Source organism: Myxocyprinus asiaticus, chromosome 23 (genome assembly GCF_019703515.2).
Source record: "Myxocyprinus asiaticus isolate MX2 ecotype Aquarium Trade chromosome 23, UBuf_Myxa_2, whole genome shotgun sequence".
NCBI lineage: Eukaryota > Metazoa > Chordata > Actinopteri > Cypriniformes > Catostomidae > Myxocyprinus > Myxocyprinus asiaticus.
In genome coordinates, this window is record NC_059366.1 from 6,249,371 (window position 1) to 6,270,481 (window position 21,111).

The 21,111-nt window shown below is 43.4% G+C and overlaps 1 protein-coding gene across 2 annotated transcripts in view; it reads right to left on the reverse strand.

Annotated features, from left to right (window-relative positions):
* Window positions 1–2,907: 2,907 nt before the first annotated feature.
* LOC127413921 (microcephalin-like) overlaps window positions 2,908–21,111 on the reverse strand; it is an 82,832-nt gene continuing 64,628 nt past the window's right edge. For both annotated transcript variants that reach the window (XM_051651492.1, XM_051651491.1), the window contains exons 14-15: window positions 5,781–6,018; window positions 2,908–3,506 (exon numbers count right to left, since the gene is read on the reverse strand). In XM_051651492.1, coding sequence (XP_051507452.1) covers window positions 3,454–3,506; window positions 5,781–6,018 — 291 coding nt within the window. In that variant the 3' untranslated portion in view covers window positions 2,908–3,453. The remainder of the gene's footprint in view (window positions 3,507–5,780; window positions 6,019–21,111) is intronic.

A 21,111-nucleotide genomic window follows, 5' to 3' on the forward strand; every position in this document is an offset into this window, starting at 1 on the left:
TCTTGAATGATGTAAACACTGAATAAAAAAAACACTATCTATGCTAAAGAGTGGAATACATTAAATATGCACATTTAATTGTGTTGTTGGGGGCTGAGCCCCCCTAAGATTGAAATCCTAGAATCGCCCCTGATGTAAACAATAACAAAGGGATTAGAACGCTACTGGCCCTGAAGCATTTCCAATATCTTTAGGCCTACCGAATCCTTTAAATAAGGCTCTGAGTTATCATATTTTCTGAAAGAACATCAAACATTTACCTGAAGTGACTTATCCAGACGTGTTGTTGATACTGAGCATCTACGTGAGAGAGGCGATGAAACTGTATCTTAGTTTACAGTAGATGCTCAAAATTATTTCCTCAGCGGAAAGATCGGGAATATTGGATCGCTCCTCCTATAATCAATGACGCTGTTTGCGTGACCTGTGAAAAAGTTAATGATTGCTTTTTTAATTATAAAAATACTTTTCTTGTTTCTTTCTGCAACTCCAGCTACTGAGAACTTAGCAGTTCGATAATGAGAAATTGTTGACTTTTGTGTGACAAATTGCTTGTTTTGTTCCTCATTTGTAAGTCGTCTTGGATAAAAGCGTCTGCTAAATGACTGAATGTAAATGACTTGTGCTGCTTCATTCATTATAATGGGAGCGATCTATAGTCACTTTTAGAGCTCTACATATCAAACGTACAATTATTTGGCATGAATTTTGAAAGATGTGTGCTATGGTTTTTAGTACTGCACGTATTGTACAGCCGTCTCACTTCACTGCTGCAGTTCATGCGTCAATTTGTGGTTGCTTTTTCGGCAATCTAATCACTTTAATGTCTGTTAGTTCCAGGCATCCAGAGAGCATCCAGCCATCGACCAACGTGGTTCACATTTTAATAATGATATTTTATGACAATTGTGCTAACGTTATTAACGTTAATCATGTTAAAGTCACCGTGAATGAAGCGCCTCCCGCTGTTGTTTTGAATGAGTTTGACAACTAGCAGGAAAAAGTCAAGGAACAAAGACGTAACTTCCCACGAAAAGTCCTTGAAATGGTCTATAGTCAGATGGTTATGGTCAAGCTCAACAACTCAGCCCTCTCACATCATGACATTAAGATATTAAATCAGTACTTTTCAAAATGATATTTTAATCCATATCATATATGGATATTAATATTTATATCCATATTAATTTATATAGAATTTATTAATTTCATGCATGCTATGTGGTCTTCTGTCCTACACCACACAAGGAACAGTGGCCATTTTTTGAGCAAAAATTCACATCTCCGTCACACTCAACCCTGTCACATTTCTTCATTGTAAACCTTTGATGGGGTTATTCAGTACATTTATGAATACTGTAACAAAAATATGAAATAGTCAATGTATTATACATTAAAAAATACTATATATTTACTTGAATGAAACATGGTGTTAAAAATATTTGGGTCAAGTAGCCTCGTGGTTAGAGTAATTGTGACGGGGTTGAGATGAGAGTGATACTATTGGATGGTTAAAATGGGAATTAAAAATCAATGTGTTGTTTGCGGAGCACAAACTGACATGTGGCTAGCACAAAAAAGTTAGGGTTTTAGTATTAAAAAAAAAAAATCTGAATTTTAAACTTTTTAACAAAAAATTATGAAAAAGACAATTTGCCTATAAAATGCCTATAAAAATGAGAAAACTGTCATAAATATTACATTTGTAATCATTAAATTGGTATCAGGGACACATGAACAGTAGGTAAATGTTGATTTTATAACCAGTATTGAAGAATAATTTTCAAACCACTTCCATTATATCTGTGACGGGGTTGAGAACAAAAGATGTCCAAATCAGAAAAAATTAGGAAATAATAAAAGGGCTTTGATGCCTGAGGTGGGAAAATATGACTTATTGGAGGCTTAATATGTGCCTAATGTTGTGGAGTATTCAGACAATTAATTAAATGTATTTAAAAAAAAAATTAATAAAAAAATAATCCAAGTTGAAATATTACCGAATGCCAAGTGTTTATAGTTAACATGTCATCCACCTCACAGTTGTACTTCCAATGCCTATGTGGACTGATTTACAAACGCTTTGCAAATCGGTTCAACAGAATGATTCGTTAACGAATTTGGACATCGCTACATCATAGTCAAATCCCACTAAAACTGTTTTTTGATTAAATGTTGTAAGCTACAGTAATATTGTGTTGTTTACAGCTCCAACTTGTCACCCACCTCACAATTTCACTCCCAATGTTTAGAAAACTAGCAAATCGGTTCAACCGCTAATCATAAAAAAAAAAAAAAAAAAAAAAAAAAAAAAAAGGTTCAAAAGAATGATTCATTGCTCATTTCACTCCAGTGGAATGTGAAGGTGATCGTGAGCGTGTTGCATACATCAGGGGCGTAGCAGTCATTTAAAATGGGGGGGCGCTGTCAGCTGTCAGTAGGTGGCTTGCACAGACCCAACACTCATAGCGCAGTATTAATATATTACAGTATATATTATAATATAAGAATGATATAAGTATTATATTAATATATATGTTTTATTTACTTGTAATATTTGTAGTATTTTAAAGATTCAAGTATTGCAAAATTAGCTGCAAAAATAAAGGCCATCTTGTGGAGCACTTGCTTCTGTTTCACACATGACAATAAAAGACTGAGCACAAGCTGGTCCTGAATAAATGACTTAATTATTATAATGACAATTGTGCATGTGCATAATTTTATTTTTTACTCTGTGCTTGTACATTGTGGGATTTAAATGCATCCAAGTGACTCGAGTGTTCTGACTACATTCACCAAAATTTGCTCAGATCCATTTAATGATTCGTTCAGTGACAATTTCTGGTGATGCCAGAAGGTGGTGACAAATGAGTGTCTTGTGTAAAATGAGTTAGTCACTGAATCAATGATCAAAAGAAAATTTTAATCCTTTAAAATGTGTATGTCTACAGACCTACAAAGAGACTTTAGTAGAGGATTTAAGCATTATAAGAACAAAGCAAATCAATCATAATCTATCAACCCGATATGGGTTTAGCTTGAAAAAGTGCAGGGGACAAAAATCACCTTTTTAAAGAGTGTGGGGGACGTGTCCCCCACGTCCCCTGCAGCTGCTACGCCCTTGGCATACATGCAAGTTCATTTTTGTCATCAGTTAAGTTAATCAGAATGGTATTGTCAGTGATGCCTAACAGTTCTGTAATCATGGAAGTTTATTAAAAACATGTTTCACAGTTTATACAGTCTGTTTTATTAAATGACTGGTCACAAACTAACACACAAGAACATAAAATTCGGCCCTTAAAAGTAATGTGACAATTACAAAAAAACAGAGCTACTTTAAATTGCTAAATACATTATACAATACAAATATTTGACAGTAACTACACAGATTTTTTAAAAAAGTCAGCCACTTCTTGCACATAAAGTAGTATCACATTCCTGGGATCTTCATTCTATGATATAATTTTCATATGGGAGTAGTGTGAGATGTGTGACAGAGTCTGCAAAGAAAAAGAAAAGGATCACAGTTGTGTAAAACAGAGCACACTATGGCTACGTTAAACTAGCATACTACTTTTACTATTTCTGCAGTATTCAGTTTCTATTGTGTGCGGTATGTTTATTTTCTGAGTGCATGGGATACCTGGATGGCCTACTATTTTAGCAATGTGCTGTATACAAGAGCACATTGTGTTGAGTACTATATCCCACAATGCAATGTGCTTGAATTTACCCTCCATTTCCAGTGTGATAAATGAACTAGAAGCAATAATACCCATTTACTTCTTTATTAATTATTGGATAAGATTGCCAAGAGTTAAGCCAATTTTACACAAAATTACATGCACTCAGTAATTTTTGATTTTTAATTCTCAGCAAATTACACAAAGGTGCACTCAGCAATAGGTCTTCCTCAATTAAAAACTTTAACTGGTAACTGAAAAGTGCTGTGTTTGAATGATGCAGCTTCCAGGCCACTAGGAGTCACTGCAAGCCAATGTAAGCCACTTCGAAATACTTCAAAAAATAACTGTATGCACCTTTAAACATGTATGTGAAGAGGTCTTGTGACTTCAATGTCACATATGACTGTTTGAAATGTTTGTTGTATAGCTCATACGGTTTCACATAGGGCGCTTCCCAAATCGCACACTTCTGCGCTATTCTACATCATTTTGTAGTGTAAGTAGTGTGTTATGTTAACACTGAAAATGCAACAAAAAGAAGTGTACTATAAGTACCCGGATGATGCACCTTTCCAACCGTCAAAACGGAGTGTGGAATGTTGGACACTTCGTGCACTCAGCGCTCGCTGCTAGCCAGACGTAGCGGAAGGGGCGGAGGTACCTGGCTATCAGTGAAGACAGCACCTTACAAATTTAATGCTCAAAGGATGTAGAGCTGAGGAGGGCGGGGCCGGGATGGAATGAGACACACCCAGTCCCCAATCAGCCTGATGGGGCGCGCGATAAAGGTGGCCGGGGACGACAGTTCGAGAGAGAGAGAATTGCAGGCAGCTGTACTGTGTGGTTTTTGGATGTGTGTTTGTTTAAGTTGTTTATTAAATTATTATTTAAGTTGTCAAGCCGGTTCTCGGCCCCTCCTTTCCACTGAACCCCTTTACACTGGTGCCGAAACCCGGGAAGGAGGAGGGATTCCCGTCGCAGAGTCCTCGACACTGCCGTCCACCCAGGGGAGCGCCGCTGCCGTCCGACGGGGGACAGAGTAGCCCAACCACCCGGACGCGGGGAACGGCTGCCGTCCGCGAGGCGAGTGGGGACGGGACTCCCCGACCGCCTGGAGCGAGGGAGCCGCTGCCGGGGGCGGAGGAGTGCCCTGCCGTCCCCCGGGAACGCGGAGGGGTCGAGGGAAGACCGCCGTCCGTGGGGGGGAGGAGGGAAGCGACTCCCCAACCGCCTGGAGTGGTAGGGCCGCTGCCAGGGGCGGAGGAGTGTCCCCACGGGACGCTGGGAACACGGAGGGGCGTTCTGTCCGCTGGGGGTCGGAGGTCTGACTCCGGTCCGCCCGGGGAGGAGCAGCTGCAGTCCGCCTTAGAGGGTGGAGTAGTGATCGAGGACCACGCGACAGTGCATCAGAGAACCGGTGAGTTTCTTTTTCTCTCTCTCTCTCTCTGTCGCTCCATGTTGGCCTTTCCCTCACCATTTTGTTTTGTTGTTTTTCCCCTCCTGTCTCCTCCCAGGTCGAGGAAGGCGGGGATGACCCGCCGGCAGTCGGGGTGTAAGGAATGTTAGCATGTCCTGCAATGTGACATGCAATATTTAATCTTAAACTATTTGAAACAGCATTTTGCAAATTTTTGGTTAATCATTATGCATGCAGCTTTTGACTACATGGAATACATATTTGTACTTTTAAAAATGTATTTGGCACATTGCAAGCCCATTTAAAATTTAAGATGTGAAGGCAAAAATGTGATTAAAAAATTGTGAAAAACTTATACACTTTCCCATATACAGTGGGGTGCAAGAGTCCACAATTTGCATCAAACTGTATGCATAATAATTTAATGAAAAAGTTGAATAATTTAAGTGAATTTCAGAATTTCTTTGTATTTTGTATGCTCCCCTTTTGCTTTAATGACAACGTGCGCTTAAAATAGCAAGGACTCCAAAAGAGAGGTTGAAGTTGTTGATCCAAAGAAGATCTTGTGTGCTTAAATTTGATCGGACCTGAAACTCCCCAGATTTTGTTAGGGGTGCATTTGGAAATTACTTCTAAATGGCTTGATGCTCATCATCAGTATGTTATCTTACCTAAAACCCACTGTTCAGACAGACTGCGGCTTTCCTCTGGTTTCTTGCCCTTATACTCTCCGAAACAGATCCCTGCCTGTCGCACACTGCGGCACACGGTTCCTCCACACAGCTGAATGAGTTCAGTAAGGCTGCTGCAGGGGGGCTGGGAGTGTGGGGACACGAACATGAGCGGCTGATCCTGGAACAGGTCCTGCTGATGCTCCCCAGCAGACAGATGCTGCTGCAGACGGCTTATCTGCGAGAAAACATATTGCTACATTAATCTACTTCTCCATGTGCTGTAGTATGACTAATATGAGCAAAGTCCATACAATCTTGAAAACAGGGGAAAGTAATGAAATACTTGTCAATAGACCTAATAAAATATAATAAACCATATCAGAAAATCGTGATTTTATTTATGATTATTTATGAATGATTCATAAAGCCCGCACATCTACATCCAAATATGTGCAACTGCCATATTTCAAAGGTTATTAATAGCAGCAACCACAGATCACTAAAGCTTAAAATATACAATACAGATTAGGTATTTAATAAATGAAAAAAAAAAAAAAGAAAATCAAAGAAAATCAAAACTACATAATTACTGTATTCTGTAAGGTAGAAAGGCTGTTGCTATTGCATGACTTGCAACTCAAAATCGTTTCAAACTATTAGAAATAAATGCATAAATATTTCTAATGCTATATTTCTAAAATGCATATGAAGGATGTAAATACTTGCTCTGACAAAAATGTTATTTTTTCTCTCAATCGGATTTAATGTAAATGTCTAGCCGGAAAAGAGCTCATGTTTACAGATGATAAGACACTTATTGAGTGAAAAACTTCTACACATGCATGCAACAGATTGAAGAATGCATAGGGGAATCCAGAAATACAAGCAACTGATCCACACGTGCTCAATTCACACATCCACAAACCAGAAGAATGCACAACTATATGGTTTTCTTTGCTTACAATACCATCCACAAATATAGCTGCAAGCAGCAATTACGGGGCCAAGCACCAACATGGCAACCATTGCACAACCAAAAGAATGACATATAGAACAAGCACACACCACATTACAAGTCACCACAGGATGGATTAGAATCTACAGCTTTCCGTTACACAGTCCAGTGAACAATCCACTGCTCCACACAGCCACAACATTGATGGTCACCAAAGGGACATACCAAGCAGAGGATAATCACAGCCTAGCACAGTAGTGACCATGATCAACTTTGAATTCATGTAACTTTTCAACAAAAGAAAAATTGATTGGGGAAAAGACCAGCAACCATTCAGTAAGCACAATGCAAAAATCTCCAGAAACTACAGAAATTTCTAATGGATGACTTGCAAAAGTGGGTATCGAACCCACAACCCTTGGAAATACGTACAGTCAAGAACCTTAGACATTTCAAGTCAGCACACAAGTGTAGGTTGTCTTTTTAACTATAGGTGGCGCTGTCTCCAAAATGTTCAGGTATCCTGAGGACATAACGTTGATGATGCATAACAATTTTCGTTTAAATCAAACAATGCATTCAAAAGATTATATATATATATATATATATATATATATATATATATATATATATATATATATATATATATATATATTTAAGCAATATCACACGAGCAAGCGTGCGATATGGCCCTACATCAGCACTGCTGTGATTCGGCCGCAGGCCGAGTGCCGTAGGTAATCACAGCAGTGCTGATTTAGGGCCATATAGCACGATTGCGAGTGTGATATTGCTTATATACAACAGTTCAATGAACAAGTACATTTTAAAAAATGAGGAAAAACTGAGTATGGTCATAAAAACGCATTTGTGCATGGAATTATTTTCTTACACGGCGGATCAGAATCTGCCGTTGCTGGTTCAAACCAAATGATGTGTCCAAGCCTTTGTTAGTAATTCAAAAATGTAACTTCAGAAATAGTATCGCGGCTTGTGCTGTTTCTAACAAGTTATTGGATAAACAAGGATGGATGGATGGATGGATGGATGGATGTGTGTGTGTGTGTGTGTGTGTGAGAGAGAGAGAGAGAGAGAGAGAGAGAGAGAGAGAGATGGAGCGTGTACGATCACATGTTGCCACACCCAAGCAGAGATGCTGTCAACTTTCTGAAGATCAGCTTTCTCAGTGGAAAAATAGCCGTCCAAGTGGGGGTATTCCTCTCTATTTCGCGGTAGCCAGTGCGCTAGAGTCGATCACTATAGAAACCGCAATGTCCTCCATTTTAAACAGTGTGTCTGCTCCAATGTGGAAAGTCCGATAAGAGGTAAGCGCCTTCAGTTTGTGTAATTAATCAGTCTGTTGTGTCTCTCAGCTGTGATGAGCCATAATGCTGAAGTTGTTTATTTAAAGCCGTTTAAAGCTATTTCCTAGCTTTAACAGTAGTAATACAAGCAATCATATAGTGTTGTATGTAAACACTGGCTGAAGCGGATTCACTTTACGTCACCTAACTGGCTCATATTACACACAAAAATGAACAGCGCCACCTGCTGGCTAACATATGTAATGTCAAAAACAAAAAAGACAAACCGTAGCTCTTAACACATCTGCACTGCTCTTACACTTTAGTTTTGAACGGCATAAACACAAGCGGAGTGATACACACAGTGACGCGACGGAGTGCTGATGGTGTCAGACCATCAGTGCTCATGGAACATCTCGTCCAATCAGATTCAAGGACCGGAACTAACTGTTGTGTATTTATATATATATATATATATATATATATATAAATAAATTATGTATATACACAGTTTAAGTCAGAAGTTTACATACACCTTAGCCAAATACATTTAAACTCAGTTTTTCCCAATTCCTGATATTAAATTGTAGAAAACATTCCCTGTCTTAGGTCAGTTAGGATCACTACTTTATTTTAAGAATGTGAAATATCAAAATAATAGTAGAGAGAATGATTTATTTCAGCATTTATTTCACATTCCCAGTCGGTCAGAAGTTTACATACACTTTGTTCATATTTGGTAGCATTGACTTTAAATTGTTTAACCTGTGTAAAACATTTTGGGTAGCCTTCCACAAGCTTCTCACAGTAAGTTGCTGGAATTTTGGCCCATTCCTCCAGACAGAACTAGTGTAACTGAGTCAGGTTTGTAGACCTCCTTGCTTGCACATGCTTTTTCAGTTCTGCCCACAAGTGTTCTATCGGACTGAGGTCAGGGCTTTGTGATGGCTGCTCCAATACCTTGACTTTGTTGTCCTTAAGCCATTTTGCCGCAACTTTGGAGGTATGCTTGGGGTCATTGTCCATTTGGAAGACCCATTTGCGACCAAGCTTTAACTTCCTGGCTGATGTCTTGAGATGTTGCTTCAATATATCCACAAAATTTTCCTTCCTCATGATACCATCTATTTTGTGAAGTGCACCAGTCCCTCCTCCATCAAAGCACCCCCACAACATAATGCTGCCACCCCCATACTTCACAGTTGGGATGGTGTTCTTCGGGTTGCAAGCCTCACCCTTTTTCCTCCAAACATGGTCATTATGGCCAAACAGTTAAATTTTTGATTCATTAAACCAGAGGACAATTCTCCAAAAAGTAAGATCTCTGTCCCCATGTGCACTTGCAAACTGCAGTCTGGCTTTCTTATGGCAGTTTTGAAGCAGTGGCTTCTTCCTTGCTGAGCAGCCTTTCAGATTATGTTGATATAGGACTCGTTTTACTGTGGATATAGATACTTGTCTACCTGTTTCCTCCAGCATCTTCACAAGGTCCTTTGCTGTTGTTCTGGGATTGATTTGCACTTTTCGCACCAAACTATGTTCATCTCTAGGAGACAGAATGTGTCTCCTTCCTGAGCAGTATGACGGCTGCGTGGTCCCATGGTATTTATACTTGCGTACTATTGTTTGTACAGATGAACGTGGTATTTTCAGGAGTTTGGAAATTGCTCCCAAGGATGAACCAGACTTGTGGAGGTCCACAATTTTTTTTCTTAGGTCTTGGCTGATTTCTTTTAATTTTCCCACTGAGTTTGAAGGTTGGCCTTAAAATACACCCACAGGTACAATTCAGTACACCTCTTATCAGAAGCTAATTGGCTAATTGTCTAAAGGCTTGACATCATTTTCCGGAATTTTCCAAGCTGCTTAAAGGCACAGTTAACTTAGTGTATGTAAACTTCTGACCCACTGGAATTGTGATATAGTCAATTAAACATGAAACAATCTGTCTGTAAACAATTGTTGAAAAAATTACTTGTGTCATGCACAAAGTAGATTTACTAAACAACTTGCCAAAACTATAGTTTGCTAATATTAAATCTGTGGAGTGGTTAAAAAATGAGTTTTAATTATTTCAACCTAAGTGTATGTAAACTTCTGACTTCAACTGTAACAAAACATATATATCAGAAGAACAATAATACGGTAATAAATGATACAGTTCAAAAGTTAAAGGCAAAAATATACATTTGACATATTTCTTGACCCATAGGTGGCACTGTCACCAAACTTTGCATGGATTCAAATCATGGTCTTGATGATGCATACTAATTTTGGTTTCGATAGCATTAAGTGGTTCTGAGATATAGCCTCACATCTAGTTTTACGTCAACCTTGTTACATTTGTGATTCCATTACTTTTAAACAAAACTGAAAATCTAAATTCTGTTCAATCATAACTGTGCAGCTCAGTCTTAAGATCAATTTGAGCCTTTGCTTGGGAAAAGTTTAAAGGATTTGAAAAGTGTCAGCTGTAAATTACATAATCCAAGATGGCGACCACTGTAATGGGTGGCATTTTAATGTAAGGGGCCCATTTGAATCATCAAGAGGAGTGTAATCAGAGAAAATGTCCTGGTTACTTTCGTAACCTCCATTCCCTGATGGAGGGAACAAGACGTTGTGTCAATGTAGTGACACTAGGTGTCACTCTTGGGAGCACCAAACACCTCTGCTTTTTTGAAAAAAGGCCAATGAGAATTTGCGAGTGGAATTTGCATGCCACTCCCCCAGACATATGGGTATAAAAGGAGCTGGTATGCAACCACTCATTCAGGTTTTGTGCTGAGGAGCCGAGACAAGGTCCCGGCCATTTCAGCGGGTAGTCCAGCAATATGGCATGAGGGACAAAACATCTTGTTCCCTCCATCAGGGAACGGAGGTTACGAAAGTAACCAGGACGTTCCCTATCTGTCACTCACTTGACGTAGTGTCGATGTAGTGACACTAGGAGTCCCTATACAAAACGTCACAACTAGCTGAACTGTGTTGCGTGAACTGGCAGTGTGTGATGGGCAGACTGCTGTGTGCCTTGTAGCCAGCGCACCAAGCCGTCACGTAACCTCCCCCAACGTTCTTATGAGCGTCGAACGGTCCATCAGGAACAAGTTGACTGCCCAACTATGGGGACAGGCTAGCCCAGCCGAGGCCTCTTTTCCCTCTCTTTTCTCCCCAAAAAGAGTGGAATTTGTCAACTGATTGGGAGCCATGAGTGTCTGTGTTGGGGGGTGTCCCTCCCAAAGGGAAGACATTGCGGAGACCACACCCCGCCCGAAGGGGGGGGGGGGTATTTTGAATGGAATACGTCACATGGTCTTACCGAGTCTTGTCGGAAGTATGTCATGTGGAGAGGTCCCATGGTAGGTCCTACCCGAAGGGGGAGGAGTTTCTACAGAGCATGGCGACTGGGGGCAGAGGGACCTCTGCCCAAGGAAGACGCAGACTGCCGTCAGGGAAACAATTTTGTGGAAGATATCACATGGGGTCACCTTTGGGGAACCAGCACATGTGGAGCACCTACCTCAGTAAAGGGGCCGTACTGGCACGTACTGGGCCGGTCAGCGAGTTTCTCCGAAAACTCAGCTGCCAGAGGGCTAAGGAGGAAAGTCATCCAGGGATCACAGTCTGTGAACACGACTGGGAGTCAAGAGTGCACGTCTTCACCTCAAGGGAGGGGAAAGGCGCTATGCACAAGCGGTACACCCGGCCAGTTGTCCCGGAACGTACCTGCTCATGCCTGCCAATACACGGGACGAGACAGGCTCAACCCGGAGACTGTAGAATCTCACAAAGGTGTTGGGTGTTGCCCAGCCCACTGCTCTGCAGATGTCTGCCAAAGAGGTGCCACTGGCCAGGGCCCAGGAGGCCGCCACACTCCTGGTGGAATGGGTTCGTAACCCCGCAGGGAGTGGCACATCCTGAGCCTGATATGCCATCGTGATGGTGTCGATGACCCAGTGGGCGATCCTCTGTTTGGAGACAGCGCTTCCTTTCCGCTGTCCACCAAAGCAAACAAAGAGCTGCTCTGAGCTTCTAAGGCTCTGCGTGCGATCCAAATAGATGCATGAAGCTCGCACCGGACACAGCAACGCCAAGGCTGGGTCTGCCTCTTCCTGGGGCAGCGCTTGCAGGTTCACCACCTGATCCCTAAAAGGAGTCGTGGGAACCTTGGGCACATAGCCCGGTCGGGGTCTCAGGATCACGTTAGAGTAACCAGGACCGAACTCCAGGCACGATTCTCTGACAAAGAACGCCTGCAGGTCCCCTACCCTTTTGATGGAAGTGAGCGCAGTCAGGAGGGCAGTCTTCAAAGAGAGTGCCTTTAGCTCAGCTGACTCAAAGGGAGCTCCCTGTAGACCCCGAAGAACAACGGAGAGGTCCCATGAGGGGACAAGGCAGGGTCTGGAGGGATTCAACCTCCTAACGCCTCCCAGGAACCTGATGATCAAGTCATGCTTCCCCAAATACTTACCATCTACTGCATCATGATGCACCGAAATAGCGGCTACATACACCTTCAGGGTGGAGGGGGACAGCCGCCCCTCCAGCCTCTCCTTCAGAAAGGAAAGCACTGATCCGACTGCGCATCTCTGGGGGTCTTCGCATCGGGAAGAACACCACTTAGCGAACAGACGCCACTTCAAAGCATACAGGCGCCTCGTAGAGGGAGCCCTAGCCTGAGTGATAGTGTCTACCACTGCGGGTGGTAGTCCACTTAGGTCTTCGGCGTCCCATCAAGGGGCCAGACGTGGAGATTCCAGAGGTCTGGTCGTGGGTGCCAGATAGTGCCCCGTCCCTGAGAAAGAAGGTCCTTCCTCAGGGGAATTCACCAGGATCTGTGCAAGTAGGCTCACTGGGGGAAACGCGTATTTGCGTAGTCCAGGGGGCCAGCTGTGTGCCAGCGCATCTATACCGAGGGGTGCCTCGGTCAGGGCGTACCAAAGCGGGCAGTGGGAGGATTCCCGGGAAGCAAACAGGTCTACCTGTGCTTGACCGAATCGACTCCAAATCAGCTGGACCACCTGAGGGTGGAGTCTCCACTCTCCCCTGACGGTAACCTGATGTGGCAGCGCGTCCGCTGCAGTGTTGAGGTCGCCCGGGACGTGAGTGGCTCGTAGCGATTTGAGGCGCTGCTGACTCCAGAGGAGGAGATGGCGGGCGAGTTGTGTCATGCAATGGGAGCGTAGACCGCCGTGGCGGTTGATGTACGCTATCGATGCTGTGTTGTCGGTCCGGACCAACACATGCTTGCCTTGGATCAATGGCTGGAACCTCTGCAGGGCGAGCAGTACTGCCAACAACTCTAGGCAGTTGATATGCCAACGCAGCCACGGGCCAGTCCAGGAGCCGGCGGCTGTGTGCCCATTGCATACGTTGCCCCAGCCCGTCTTGGAGGAGTCTGTTGTGCGTGAAGACCTGCTCTAGGGGAACCCCTGCCCATAGAAATGCAAGGTCGGTCCAAGGGCTAAAGAGTCGGCGACAGATTGGCGTAATGGCCACGCGATGTGCCCCGTGGCGCCATGCCCATCTCAGGACTCGAGCCTGAAGCCAGTGCTGAAGTGGTCTCATATGCATCAACCCGAGCGGTGTGGCCGCCGCTGAGGATGCCATATGCCCCAGGAGCCTCTGAAAATGTTTCAGTGGGACAGCTATTCTCCGTCTGAATGCCTCCAGACAGTTCAGCACTGACTGTGCATGCTCGTTCGTGAGGCACGCTGTCAGAGACTGAGTCCAACTCCAGACCGAGAAAAGAGATGCTCTGAACCGGGGAGAGCGTGCTCTTTTCCCAGTTGACCCGAAGCCCCAGTCGGCTGAGGTGCCGGAGCACGAGGTCCCTGTGTGCGCACAGCAACTAGGATCAGCCAGTTGTCGAGATAGTTGAGGAAGCGGATGCCCACTTCCCTTAGCGGGGCAAGGGCAGCCTCTGCGACCTTCGTGAAGACACGAGGGGACAGGGACAGGCCGAAGGGGAGGACCTTGTACTGGTATGCCTAGCCTTCGAAGGCAAACCGCAGGAAGGGTCTGTGTCGAGGTAAGACCGAGACGTGAAAGTACACATCCTTCAGGTCTACCGCCGCAAACCAATCTTGATGCTGGACGCTCGCTAGAATGTGTTTTTGCGTCAGCATCTTGAATGGGAGAATTCAGTACTCGCAGGTCCAGGATTGGTCACAACCCACCGCCTTTCTTCGGTACGATGAAGTAAGGGCTGTAGAACCCTTTCTTCATCTCGGCTGCAGGGACAGGCTCTATCGCGCCCTTGCGCAGAAGGGTAGTGATCTCAGCACACAAGGTAGCGGTGTTCTCGCCCTTCACCGAGGTGAAGCGGATGCCGCTGAACCTGGGTGGGCACCTGGCGAACTGAATCGCGTAGCCGAGTCGGACGGTCCGGGTCAGCCACCGCGATGAGTTGGAAAGTGCGAGCCATGCGTCCAAACTCCGGGCGTGGGGGACCAAGGGAATGATCACGTTGGACGTATCAGCGGGTGAGGCCTCGCAGCGGGGCAGAGCTCGAGGTGCCATGTCGAGGGGATTCGAGCCCCGTGGCCGTGCTGAGTCCAGGGACATCGAAGCACTTACCTGACTCCTGCCGCCCACCATAAGATTGGCCAAGGAGGGGGAAGAGGAGTCTCGTCCCCATAGTCCACCGGACCCAATCCCATGTGGGCGTGTTTGTGCCACAGCTGGGCACACAGGGGCGGGGGGACCGCCGCTGTGGCACCATACCTGCAAAGGTGGGACAGTGGACGGTGGTTGTGTCGACGGCCATACGCACCGAATATGTGACCCAGGAAACAAGAAAACTGCTCTTTTGTTGACTTTTTGGGTACCGCAGCCTTTTGGACATGCGGTGAAATTAAATGAAAATGAAACAAAAGATTCTCCTCCCAGCCCTCCACCAGGGGATGGAGTGGTCTGCTCACCAGCTCCGGAGAAGCGGGTCTCCTTGCCCGTGGGTCGCCCGTCTCAGGGGCGCTTCGAAACCTTTCTCGGGTTCTTGGCGGCCGGTCGTGAGACGGGTGGCTTCTGCTTCCTGCGCTGGGCTCCACGCTGGGGCCGTGATCTTCGTCACCCGGAGAGTGAGGTCGGTCACCGAGCGCAGTTCCTGCATCAATCCCGGGTCAGAACTACCCTCGTGCAGTTCTTTTAGCACCTTGGCTTGGTGTACTTGCAGGAGAGCCATGGCGTGCAGGGCGGAGGTGGCTTGTCCAGCGGCACCGTAGGCTCTAGCCATCAGGGACGATGTAAACCTACAGGCCCTGGACTGGAGTTTCGGGCGCCCACACCAGGTGACGGCGCTCTGCAGACACAAGTGCACCGCACAGCGAGAGCGGGGGAGCTGAAAGACCGGGACCGGGCAGTAAAAGGTGCCTCCCACGATCTTGTCAGCTCCTCATGCATTTCCGGGAAGAAAGGAACAGAGGCCCAGGAACCAATCGTCGAGCCGGGAGGGTTCAGGGGAGAGCGGAGGGTTCCACTCTAGCCCGATGCTCACGGCCGCCCAGGAAAGCATGTCCATCATTTCCGCGTCGGCCTGGGACTGGGCGACCACTTCTGAAGAAGGAAGCCCAGTCGAAGCCTCCGCGTCTGACTGGACGAACCCGCTCTCCGATGCTGCGCTCGATAACTTGCCTTCTTCCCGGGCTCTGAACAAGATGTCGAACTCGCCCTGAGACAAGCAGGCAATCTCGTCCGAGTGCCCGACCAGAGCAAGTGAGCGTGCTGGGGAATGGGAGGTCCGTGGGGGTATACCCGGCGGAGGTGGTCCCATTGAGGTCCCCAAATCACACCCAGTGCTAACCGGCACGGCCTCATACCCGTAGATAGAAGGACCGAGGCAGGGAGCCGCGGGGTGGCTTGCTTTCTTACGAATGCAAGCCGCGACCACGACGTTGCCATGGTCGTGTTCTCGCAGTGATGACAAGACCCATCCACGAACGATGTCTCCGCGTGGGCAGCGCCCAGACACGTAAGACAGCGATTGTGGCAGTCAGAAGCGGAGAGATATCTACCGCAACCAGGAATAACACACAGACGGAAAGCCATCTTTAAAAAAGACGTTCCGTGTGTGCCGCTCTATTAGAAAGAAAATTTACTCTTTTTTTTTTTTTTTTAGAATATACTCTTTTAGTTGTTTCTGCCGAAGCGCCCAGGGGCGTTCTCTGCACTCCACGGGTGCAGAGGGGGAGAAGCCGCTGAAATGTGCCGTAGAATCCAGCAGATGAGGTGAATGAACTTCGCGGATGATTTCAGCTTCAATGAATAGAACCGCTCAGCTCCGAAGAGAAAATCTGAACGAGTGGTTGCATACCAGCTCCTTAAATACCCTTATGTCCGGGGGAGTAGCAATTCTCATTGCCCTTTTTTCAAAAAAGCAGAGGTGTTTGGGGCTCCCAAGAGTGACCCCTAGTGTCACTACATCGACACAACGTCGAGTGAGTGACAGACAGGGAAACAGAATTTTGTTCCTAGGACAAACGGTTCAAAAGATACACGCAAAAGAAAAGTGAATTTTTGTACTTTGGTGACCAGTTCACTGATGGTGGTAATAAAAAGAAAACTAACGGATGCAATACGGGCTACGCACCTTTGGTGCTTGGCCTCTAAATACACAAAAGTCATGAGGTACTTGTGATTTAATATACAAATAAATGCTGAGCCATTTGTATTCTATTCTGTATACTATACCTACATTTTTGTAAAATGCTTCAGAAAGCATTTTCATGTCACATTTGCTTTTAATGACACTATCGGTTAGGTTTAGGTTTAAGGTAGGGAGTTCGGTTTTGTTGATTTAAAATTCGATATAGCATTATCCTTAACCTGTCTGGGAAAAGATGTAACACACTTTGAGTCATACAGTGGATATTTCACCTCATGATTGCCGCGATAAGTATAATAAAACACAATGCTAAAATCACATAATTTCCATGAGATCAGGCTGATTTTTACACCTCTATCAAACGTGTGAGTAATGTGCTAACCTTCAAAATACTCTTGCACAGAGCAAGAGGCGGTACTTTACATCTAACTGCAGCACATGAATGATGGGAACACCATTGTTCTGGGTATATGTGCATGACAAAGGTCTTGTGACACTCACAGTTTGCAGTTGATCAGGGTAATACATCAAAGATTACACATAATGAGCTCCCTGGGTTCCAATCTGGGCAGGCTTTTCACCCTGTCCGAATGCTCTCAATAGTGTACACTAACAGGCAGAATGCTGGCACGGCACACATTTACATCACTGTTGATTGCGCTCTGGGGGGAAACTCTGGAGCATGCTCCATGACTGCCATGGGTCAGCGGCAAGGCTGAAAGGGACAATCTGCTCTGTTTTACAATTTTGCCTGATGCAGGATTTCAAGTGTGTCAACCGGCTTAAAAACAGAAGAACCGGCTGAAACAATGTCAGGAGGGAATTGCAAAGTGTTGAAGCATTGGAGACTTATCATTTTAAGCTCTGTTAACAGAGACGACGGTAAAACATCAGAAAAGGAATGCAGGATAACAAGAGTGATATAACAACAATACTGTATGTTAGAGACAAATTTATACAGCTAATTAGTTGTAGCATTTTACAGCTGGAAAAAAATGGGATAGTTTGTCATTCATTTACAAAAGACTTCACCCTAGGGCTGCTGCAGTGGCATTCATTTTACTACTGCGTTGGTTAATGGCCAACCATTGTATCGGCAACAGCCTAATCACAACGCAAGTTACGCATTTAGTGAGTTACGCATTGTCAGTACTTTATTTACCAGCATTTTAATTGACTGAAGTTATTACAAAGTGATGTTATTTTGTTTACCATTTAACTTCTGTATGATGTTACTATTATTTACTGAAATTTGGTTGTGTTTAATTTTTGAGTTTAGATATATTAACATTTGAACCTCCTGGAATATGTTCAGCTGCTGACGTTTACCGGTTACTATGCATGTTTACTAGCACAACAACATGCCAAAACTTATAAAATCAGCTTATTCCAAAAATCGAACAATGCAAGAAAACTGCACATAATGGGATTTGAAATGATCTGGTTATTCTTTGCTTTTCACATAAAAATGTAAACAGGCATGCGCACAACACTTGCGCACATGGTATAAGACGGTAACAATTCTGGCTATGGTGTTATCATGCTAGGGCTGTCAACTGGGCTGAGAAACAAATTTCAAATTTGAAGTCTTTTTTAAATTGACGTTGTTTCTTTAGTCCACAAGAGGGCACCATAAATATATACATATTATATATACAACCATACAGCACCATGTTAAATTATTGCAAAGAACATCCCCTTAAACAAATGTGCATAGATGTAAAGTTTTATTTGGCTTATTTTCTCAAATGTTTCATAAAAAGTCAAACAAAAGGGAACCACTTCAATAGACCTTTTTCATGCTGGCTAGTTCCGGTTAGCTCTGTTGAGTGTTGTTATGTAATGAAACATCTGGTTTATCCTTCCGGCAGCAACCACAGGGCGGAATTATTGCTGCTTTTGATGTACAATTTATCTGAAATACTTAATCTAAACAACCTTACCTAAGTTTCTAATGATTTTCCTGTCTTGATGAAACAAAGAAAATGGTTTTATGTTATTTGACTGGATGAAAGTATGCATTTGTGGTAGAAGAACTAAGCAGCAGTATTTTTTTTAATAAATGCAAAAATTCAACGCAAAAAATGGTACATGCACCTTATTAAATAATATTAGATCATGACAGTGCCATACACCACAAAATGTGCATTTCTTTATAAAGGAATATATTTGTACATTTACAAAGATTGTGCATAATAAACAACGATCAGCCAGATGTTCGCATTGCTTTCGTGACCTTACTATTCATTATAATCTCCATGTGTTTTCAGACCAACTTTAAATTAATTAAATCAAAGAATCTTTTCACCTCAGAGTTTGATTATTCAGGAACCACTGTTTCAACATTGAGTTTAACCTCCCAATTTGAGTGGAAGGATTGGGTATACGTTTACCATTGACTAATAAATTCCAGATGTGTTTGGGAGTCCTCATCTGATTTTTATGCAATATCAACAGATACATACAGTATGTAAATAAATTAGTAATAAAAAAACAACAACAAGCATGGTAACTTTATCTTTGTGGCTATGTCTATATTAATCTGGATTCATTTTAAAACGGCATTTTCAATTTTGAAATGCTCTCCGTCCACACTGCCATTTTCAAGCCTTTTTCAAAAGTTGCTCGTTCACACTGAAACTCAGAAAATGTTGAAATCCCCTTTCTGCGCATGCGAAAAATCACAATTCCATATATGGTCTAAAATGCAATTGTCCTCGTGTTCCGTCACCAAACACCAATTCCAAATAAACTCCCCCTCGCCTTTGAAGGAATGCAATGCGAAGGATGTACAAAGTAACATTAATCTTTAACAACACTATCAACGTGGATATCAGGCACAACAGCGGCGCTATCACACAGGCTGCCATCTTGATTTTTTTGGTTGAATGGATCACATGACTGCATCACATGACAACAAATACCTCATCGTTTTCAGATATATCCATTTTCCCAGTCCACCCTGCAACTGGATGACGGCGTTTTCAAATTTATCCACTTAGGAGAGCGTTTTCGAGAAGCTCAGTTTTCGCTGACAAAAATGCCATCTCAGTGTGGGTGGAAGGCCAAAATGTAGAGAAAAAGATGCATTTTCAAAAGAAAACGTATTAGTGTGGACATGGCCGAAGATGTTTGGTTTGCAGTAATAAATCAAAGTACTTCAAGTTGCCTCTCTCTGTATTGCATGTTGAAGACGCTTAAAAAACAACCCAGCAATTGCATTAGATTTCAAATACAAATGGATAATGAACATGATGCAAATGCGTCATCAATTGAAACACCATGTTAAAAGTAAAATTAGCTTGAAAAGTGTTCTTTTCAGACTTGAGTTTGCTACGTTTATTCCTCGGATAATGACGTTCTCATTTTTCTTCATGGATGGTAACACTTTACCTGAAAATCACCTCGCTATTTTACACATCAGATACTTTTTTACATTAAAATTGAAGATGGCACATTTAGTGAAGTGCCGCGTCAAGCAAAATAATATGTTTACAACATTAAGGTTTGTTGGCAAGTTCAGTCAAGGTAGTTCAAAAACTGACGACCGTCCATTGACAGAATGCAGGCAGAAGTTGTTGCACAACTATCAGAGTCAGATGTGACGACACAGGGACGCGTGAAAAAGGTCTATAGACAGTTCTATATTAACATGGTGTTAGTGGTACTAATCCAGACTGAAGCTTAACAATGATGGCGATACAACAGAGTTTTTCCCTTCATTACAGTTGTATGTACAGTAGTAATATTCCCAGTAGTGCTATTGAGCTGAACTCGGTGGTGAAGCGGCTCAGACTCTGAGCACAGGGGCTGTTCAAATAGAATGGAACAGAACTTGAGGATCTTGAGACACACATTTCCAAAACTGAACTCCTTTCCTGACAAAGCATTTTAAAAACCCATTGCTTAATCTGAGAGATGCTGATAAAACCTCCACCTAAGGGGCTGTTCACACCAAATGCTTTTGCAACCAGCCAGTTTACCATTTGTTTTTCTATGTAAACACAGGCTAGATGAACGTCTTTGATTTTTTCGTCATGTTTTGTTGTTTATTCAGCATCTTGTGCAGGAGCGCTGTGTTTTCTAGATGCCATGTCAAGTTAAAATAACTTGTTCAACCTTTAAAACACATCTTGAGACACCTGCTTTCTGTTAAACAGTATTTGTTGCGGAGTGTCTAGCCTTTTTTAGCACGAGAATGCGGCTGGTCTGAAGTTATCGTCAGTGCTTGGCAAACATCTAAAATTCGAATGTGCAGTTTTAGCATTCGAATGTACGTATTTTTTCGTAAATTCGAAGAATATTCAAATTTAAATTTGACCGCACTATTACATGCAATGTGAAATCAGTGTCGATTGGTTTATTCTTAAGCCCTTTATTTTGTGATATTACTTTTTTTTTTTTTATTTCTATTGTGTTCAATGACCCCCTTTTTAAAGTTTGATAAAAAATAAACCCATAGTGTTT